General features: G+C 54.0%; 2 protein-coding genes across 2 annotated transcripts; both read left to right on the top strand.

The window, feature by feature from the left end:
* The first annotated feature begins 1,246 nt into the window (after positions 1–1,246).
* Positions 1,247–5,288, top strand: PTSG_04555 (uncharacterized protein). Its single transcript, XM_004994592.1, has 10 exons — positions 1,247–1,482; positions 1,859–1,934; positions 2,093–2,223; positions 2,549–2,646; positions 2,828–2,900; positions 3,121–3,197; positions 3,372–3,454; positions 3,576–3,670; positions 3,920–4,165; positions 4,422–5,288. Exons 3-10 carry the CDS (start codon positions 2,110–2,112, stop codon positions 4,731–4,733), a joined length of 1,098 nt encoding a protein of 365 aa, XP_004994649.1. The 5' UTR covers positions 1,247–1,482; positions 1,859–1,934; positions 2,093–2,109; the 3' UTR covers positions 4,734–5,288.
* Positions 5,289–5,366: 78 nt separating this feature from the next.
* PTSG_04554 (uncharacterized protein) lies at positions 5,367–6,822 on the top strand. The gene is made up of 4 exons (XM_004994591.1): positions 5,367–5,542; positions 5,979–6,081; positions 6,211–6,374; positions 6,751–6,822. Exons 1-4 carry the CDS (start codon positions 5,387–5,389, stop codon positions 6,778–6,780), a joined length of 453 nt encoding a protein of 150 aa, XP_004994648.1. The 5' UTR covers positions 5,367–5,386; the 3' UTR covers positions 6,781–6,822.
* Positions 6,823–6,932: the final 110 nt, after the last annotated feature.

Genomic DNA, 6,932 nt, shown 5'->3' with positions numbered 1-6,932 from the left:
ATTATGGTTTAAAATACATACTACTTTTCATTCACATCGACTGGCGCACAATCGACTGTCATAATCTGGTATGCACTATGGTCTGTCGGAGTCTGCTACTCTACCTGCGTTTATGGAGTCGATATCTATGTTCGTGAATTACGCACCCTCCTCATCACTTCCCTCTACTACTATCACTCACTCCACTGCGTCTGCATTCTCTCCCCCATACACATCGTACACATTGACACGAGTCGAGAGGTTAAGCCCTTATCTTTGCAGTATTCTTTCATGATATACGCGGGAACCTTTATTACGGACTTAAAATCTTGTTCTTGCTGACCAATGCTGTTTAACCTGCGGTTCATATGCTAGTCGTTTACTTATCGCTGTACTAACCTGATAATTTCCGATTTTATTGCTTGACGTCACCCTTCCTCTTTTTATAGTTTTAATTGTAATTATATCGCCATCGTCCTCGTAGTTCCAGAATCCCCACACAAACTTGTCGAATTTTCCACACACTCCCACACATACACACACACACACACACACACACACACACACACACACAAGAGCGCACATACACAAGAGCGCAAACACATGCACAAGCACACACACACACACACACGCAAGAGCGCAAACACACGCACACGCACGCACAGGCGCACACATATAATCACTCAGAGATACACACATAGACACTCATGCACATACGGACACAGGCAGGATGGGGCCATTGCGCACCGTGTGTGTCATTGGCGGATTCGTCGGGCAGAGGCAGTAACTCTTCAGTGATGCGGTCGCGGACAGACGAAAGAGGAGGTCAGGGTGGTTGTTGTGTGAAGTCAAGCGATCATGTGAGGGACAGCCAGGCAGGGGAACACTTGAACACCACATGAAGGCTGTTGGTTGTGGGCAAGAGACGTGGGGATGACAAGTGCGCACCGAGGGTATCGACCAAGTCTTCAGGAGAGATTTGATCGGGAGTGGTGTGGATGGATGCCATCGTTGGAGTGGGGAGGGGTTGGTGGGTGAGGGCAGTGGGGTTGTGCAGTGTGGTGGGGAGGACGGGGTCGTTGCAAAAATGTTTATTTGGGTCAGACACGTTTTTCAAAAGGCAGAATATTGGGTGTGTGGTGGGGAGCAATCTCAGGAGCGGTGAGTGGGCCACCGGGAATGCAGACGCACCCCCGGATCGGATGTCCCTTACAAAGAACATGATAAAATGCATTCAGCATAATAAATGATGATTTTTTCAGCTACCATTCCCTGGCACCTTTCACAAGTTTCGGTCTCTGCTGACCAACACACAGCACTGCTCCGTCTCTCTTTTTCTCCCATCCCCATCACACCGCGCACAACCACCACCAGAGCAAGACCAAACGAGCAAGACATCGTCGTCGTCGTGTCACACGGTACCACAAGACTTGCTGACCGGCTTGCCCTCTCCGCCTACCTGCATTGCGGTCGCCTGGTTGCTCTCTGTCACGGCCTACACAGGTGCGTGCGCGTGGCCTTGTGCGTTGGCTTGTCTGGGTTGTCTCTTTCATCCCCCGCACCTGCCCACGACCAACCCACAATCTCGTTGTGAGAGCGCGCACACACACACACACACACACATTGTTGGTCGTCAGCAAAAGATCGTGCCCAAGTTTCTGTGCGCATCACCATGATGATGATACTGATGTGCCATTTACTTGACCGATCTCTCGTCCACCCACACGGGCAGCGATCTTGATGCTTCTTTGCTTTCTGTTTCTCCTTCTTCTCTGTCTCACGCCTATCCGCTGACCTCGTGTGTTGATTCTGGATCCAACAACTCACATTTCGTGCATGTTGCTGATTCGCTGCTTGCGCCACCACCATCGCATTCCAGCACTCCGCCTCCAAAGCAGTCGAGATTGACATCCATCTGCTGATTTGATCCCGCCCTCTTCATCCTCTTCACACAGGTAACGTGGTTGAGCTGCTGCATCTGCTTTCGCCGCACGGTTTGATCCTTCTCTCCAACCGCCGATCTCTCGCGGTCTTGCACCAAACGACAAATCTCGCGGCTTTCCGCTTGTCCCGATGCAGCTCACGCATGTGTCCTGCTGCTGCCAACTACTAGACCACCAACCCGCCGCAATGGGACAGTTTCTTGACAAACCCAACACAGAAAAGGAGTCGCACTTCAACGGCATCAGCGAGGGCGCGCATTATGGCCTCAGCTCGATGCAGGGCTGGCGCATTCACATGGAGGTGCGTACACCTGCCCGGTGTCTGACATCAACTGCTCGTTTGTCCAGACTCCATGAAAGTGTTGCGCGCTCTGGATCGCTCCGTCTTGTCTTGGCTTGCGCGTGCGCATGCCCGTGTACACATTCGTTTGTGTGTCTGCGTGCGTGTGTGTGTCCTTGTACATATTTGTTCGTGTGCGCGTCCGTGTGCGCGTCCGTGTGCGCGTCCGTGTGCGTGTTTGCGTGCGTCTTTTTCTCTGCCTTTGTCTTGCTATCCACGCTCCCCTCCCCATGGTTTCGTGCGCCGAGAAAGGCTCACCCAATCGCATCTCGTTGCACACAAACAGGATGCGCACACCCACGTGACAAACATCCCCGAGCTCCCCAACACAGCCTTCTTCGCCATCTTTGATGGGCATGGAGGGAAAACCGTCGCACAAGCTGGGTATGTCGTGCGCACCAGCCGTGTCTCAATCGCCCCTTTGGCGTCAGTCTGCCGTTGCTTTTGTACCGGTCCGGCCAGCACACATGCACATGCACACATACACACATGCACATGCACATACACATGCGCATGCACATGCATATGTTCTCACCAAGCAAGGACGCTGTCGCAAACTCCACAGGTCTGCAGGGATCATGAAAGCGATTCTCTCATCACAGCCGTTCAAGGAAGCGAAAACAGAACAGGACAAGACGGTACGTGCGCATGGTGCTCGCGCGCGCGAGAGAGAGAGTGTGTGTGTGTGCTTGCGAGTGTGCGTGTGTGTCTGTGTGTGTTTGCGAGTGTGTTTGTGTGTTGTGTGTTTGTGTATAACGGACAAGGCGCTTTTTCGCTTGTTCGAGCATCCTCATGCCGGCACTGTCTCATGCTGTGCCTGCTTGTGCGATCTGTATGTGTCATGTTGCGCATGCTCAGAATGCCAAGACGCTCGAGGCGGCGACGAAGCAGGGTCTTCTCGACCTTGACGACCTCATCAAACAGGAACACGAAGAGTACGTCTGCGTGTTTGTTTTGCTTTGTTTGCTTGCTCTTGCTTGTTTGTTCCCTGTGTGTGCGTGTGTCAGGCGTGTTCTTGTGTACACGTTGCGTTGGCGCGTGATGATTGCATTTCCATGCGTCTTCTCTGTGATGCTCATCATTGTCGTTACTGCTCCTGGCATGGCCAGGCTCCGCCAGGGCCACGACAGGAGCGGCTCCACCGTCGTCACGTGCTTCATCACTCCCACCCACTTTGTCTTTGGCAACTGCGGTGCGTCGCTCTCATTTGTGCCTTGGCAGCGCAGCTTGCTCTGTGACACCTGGCCGCTTTTCCCGTTCATCACCATGATGATATCCTCACGCAAGGGCCTCCTTGCTTACCTGTTGCTCAGGCGATTCCCGCGTCGTTCTCGTCAGCAACAACGTGGTCAAGTTTGCCTCTTCCGACCATAAGCCCACAAACGCCTCGGAGCAGGAGCGCGTCAAGGTGCGCTGCATTGGGCGGGCGTTTGACTGTGGTGACTGTGGCGGTTGTGGCGGCTGTGGACTGCTTGCATCCATCGACATGCAGCCACATTTCGCTCACACACACACACACACACACACACACACACACACACACACACACACACACACACACACACACACACACACACACACACACACACACACACACACACACACACACGCACACGCACAAAACACCGCTTCCTGCCGCACCTATCCACGAGAGCAGAAGGCCGGCGGCTTTGTTGAGATGGGCCGGGTGTGCGGCAACCTTGCGGTGTCGCGGGCGCTGGGTGACTACGAGTACAAAGACAGGTCGGACCTGCCGGCCAAGGACCAGAAGATCAGCGCCGCCGCTGACATGACTGTGATTGAGCGCACAGACCAGGACAACTTCCTCGTCATGGCCTGCGATGGCATCTGGGATGTCTGCACAAACGACCAAATACGCGTATTTGTCACCTTCTACCTCGAGGTGCGGGCACGGGAAGCGAGAGTGAGGGGATTGAGTGTGAGCTGAATGATGTCTCGAGAATATGCTTTCGCACTCACAGCACTCAACACGCGTGCCACTCACTCACCTCAAGCACTCGTGTCATCTTGTCTTCGTCTCCTGCCCCCCCCCCTGCAACGCGTTCTCACACCTCACGTTTTTCACGCTCATTCTCTCACATGCCACGTTCTTCCTTGTTCCCTTGTCCTCGTGTTCACGACCGCTTCCACCTGTGCAGCGCGGGTACAGCACGATCCAGATTGCAGAGAAGCTGCTCGACCACTGCCTTGAAATTGGCAGCCGCGACAACATGAGCGTGCTGGTGATAACGCTCAAGGGCTCCCCAAAGGCCAAGTCGCAGATCCCCGAGAACGAGTCTGAGGAGCAGCACGAGAAGCGCATTGCAGAGGAGAAGGCCGCGCTCTCTGAGGAGTTTGCAAAGCTGCCTCAGGCCCAACAGCCGGCCGCGCCGCCAACCGGCGTTGTTGGAACAGCGCCCGCCAACCCCGCCAACCCGCCCGCACGCCGCCCCTCCGAGGACGACGAGTGATTGCACGTGAGCCAGGGGTCTGGTGAGCCGTGCGTGGTGGTGGTGGTGGTGGTGGTGTTGGTGAGTCGAAGCAGCAGCAGCTATTCGTTCCGGTTGAGGTGTTGTTGTCTTTGTGGTGGTGGGCTGGTTGCTTCATCAGGTGGTGAGGGCGGGGGGTGAGGCTGGTGGCGGTCGTAAGTCTCTGAGCGATGGTGATGATCTAGCGGCAGGCGTTTTTTTTTTTTCTTTTTGAGGGGAGGAGCGAAGCTTGGCTCTGGTCCTTGGCTGGCGGGCGTGTGTGATCCCATAAAGGGGAAGGAAGAGGGAGACGGGTGAACAGTGGATGTTCCTTCACCTTGTGTGTGCGACATGACACGATGATACACATGTACCTGCGTATTTCTTTCTCCGTGTGTCTCGCTCTCATTTGCCTGCCTGCCTGCCTCGATTGCCGTTTGTCGTTCTTTCTCCCCTTTGCCTGCTTGCCCGAGTGCGTGCGTGCGTGATACCTGATATACGCTGTGTACATCACCGTTAAAGCAAATGAGAAGACCGTGGCGTGGAGGTGGTAGGTGTGTGTGTGTGTGTGTGGGGGGGGGGGAACAACAGCAAGGCACCTTTGACGTATCGTCAGTGCATTCATTTCTCTCTCCAACAAAACACAAACACCAACGATGAGCGACAACAAAAGCCAGCAGTTGAGGGATGTGGTGTGCGACATTGCTGTGCACCACATGCCGCACGACGCAGCACAGCTTGAGGATGAGGATGTCATTGGAGCAGCGATACAGCACATGTGGTGGAACTACATCGACGACCACCAGGGCCAGGTGAGTGATGCGTGACACGTGTGTGTGTGTGTGTGTGTGTGTGTGTGTGTGTGTGTGTGTGTGTGTGTGTGTGTGTGTGTGATGTGTGTGTGTGATGTGTGTGATGTGTGTGTGTGTGTGATGTGTGTGTGTGTGTGTGTGTGTGATGTGATGTGTGTGATGTGATGTGTGTGTGTGTGTGATGTGTGTGTGTGTGTGTGTGTGTGTGTGTGTGTGTGTGTGTGTGTGTGTGTGTTGTGTGTGTGTGATGTGTGTGATGTGTGTGTGTGTGTGTGTGTGTGTGTGTGTGTGTGTGTGTGTGTGTGTGTGTGTGATGTGTGTGATGTGTGTGTGCAACGTTGGCGTGCAGTTGACCCACACGTTTGATTGATGTTGGATGTCCCGTGGGAACCCGACCACACTTTCTCTGATTGCGTGCGCACTGGCGCACTGCCAGAAAGGACTGCCCAACCTGTCAGAGGAGGAGTTTGTACGCTTGGTGTTCAAGTACATCAAAGCATTACAACCCAAAGCCAAGCACGGTTGGAAGCGCTACCAAGGTGCGATGCCGTGTGCTGTCTGTATCCTATCTGCGATGCATCTGCGCTTGCTCCACTTGCTCTGCAACTCCATGCACGTCTGCCTGCGACACCAACCTTCCACACACACATACATGCATTTGAGGACAGCGTTTGTGAAGCGGGGTTGGCAGAAGGTGACGTGCGGGGTGGCGCTGGTCGACCCAACAAGAACAAAAGTGTTGCTGGTCAAGGGCCACGATGCCACCACTTATGGGTTCCCAAAGGGCAAGCTTGAGGAAGGCGAGGACTTGCTGTCCTGCGCCCTTCGCGAGGTACGTTGCCTATCCACCTACTCGTGCCTACACGCATGTTCCACTGACCCATGGATGCTCGATTGACTTCTGTGTCTGTTTGTGTGTGCGTGTGTGCGTGTGTGTGTGTCTGTGTGTGCGTGTGTGCGTCTGTCTGTGTCTGTCTCTCTCTCTGTGCCGTGTGTGCGGTTCTCTGTCTGTCTGTCTGTCTGTCTGTCTGTCTGTCTGTGTGTGTGTGTGTGTGTGTCTGTCTGTCTGTCTGTCTGTCTGCCTCTCTCTCTCTTTCGTACACCTCTACCAATGGGTTGCTTTGCCATTTGTTAGCCCCTTTCTCCCTCCTTGTCTTGCCACCCTTGACTTCAATTCCACGTGGGACAACATCCCACCACAATCACAGGCATATGAGGAAGACACATTTCCGGTGTGACATGTACATCCAAGAGGAGGACGTGCTACACAACGCCAATAGAGTGTGCGCGCCGCATCCTTTAACATACTGCTGTTCTATATGTCGTTTATTTTTTATCTTTGCTGCATCAGCTCGCGCCTGTCATTCCGACACACACAGATACACAAACA

This window comes from Salpingoeca rosetta (genome assembly GCF_000188695.1).
Source record: "Salpingoeca rosetta unplaced genomic scaffold supercont1.10, whole genome shotgun sequence".
NCBI classification, from domain to species: Eukaryota; class Choanoflagellata; order Craspedida; family Salpingoecidae; genus Salpingoeca; species Salpingoeca rosetta.
This window is presented reverse-complemented; position numbering and strand designations above follow the sequence as displayed.

What these genes read in the sequence shown, in the direction of transcription:
- PTSG_04554 (XM_004994591.1), top strand. Translation starts at nt 5,387, where the DNA reads ATGAGCGACAACAAAAGCCAGCAGTTGAGGGATGTGGTGTGCGACATT. An exon ending in TCGACGACCACCAGGGCCAG is followed by an intron (nt 5,543 to 5,978) that starts GTGAGTGATGCG and finishes GCGCACTGCCAG; the next exon opens with AAAGGACTGCCCAACCTGTC. An exon ending in CGGTTGGAAGCGCTACCAAG is followed by an intron (nt 6,082 to 6,210) that starts GTGCGATGCCGT and finishes ATTTGAGGACAG; the next exon opens with CGTTTGTGAAGCGGGGTTGG.
- PTSG_04555 (XM_004994592.1), top strand. Translation starts at nt 2,110, where the DNA reads ATGGGACAGTTTCTTGACAAACCCAACACAGAAAAGGAGTCGCACTTC. An exon ending in GCTGGCGCATTCACATGGAG is followed by an intron (nt 2,224 to 2,548) that starts GTGCGTACACCT and finishes GCACACAAACAG; the next exon opens with GATGCGCACACCCACGTGAC. An exon ending in CGGAGCAGGAGCGCGTCAAG is followed by an intron (nt 3,671 to 3,919) that starts GTGCGCTGCATT and finishes CCACGAGAGCAG; the next exon opens with AAGGCCGGCGGCTTTGTTGA.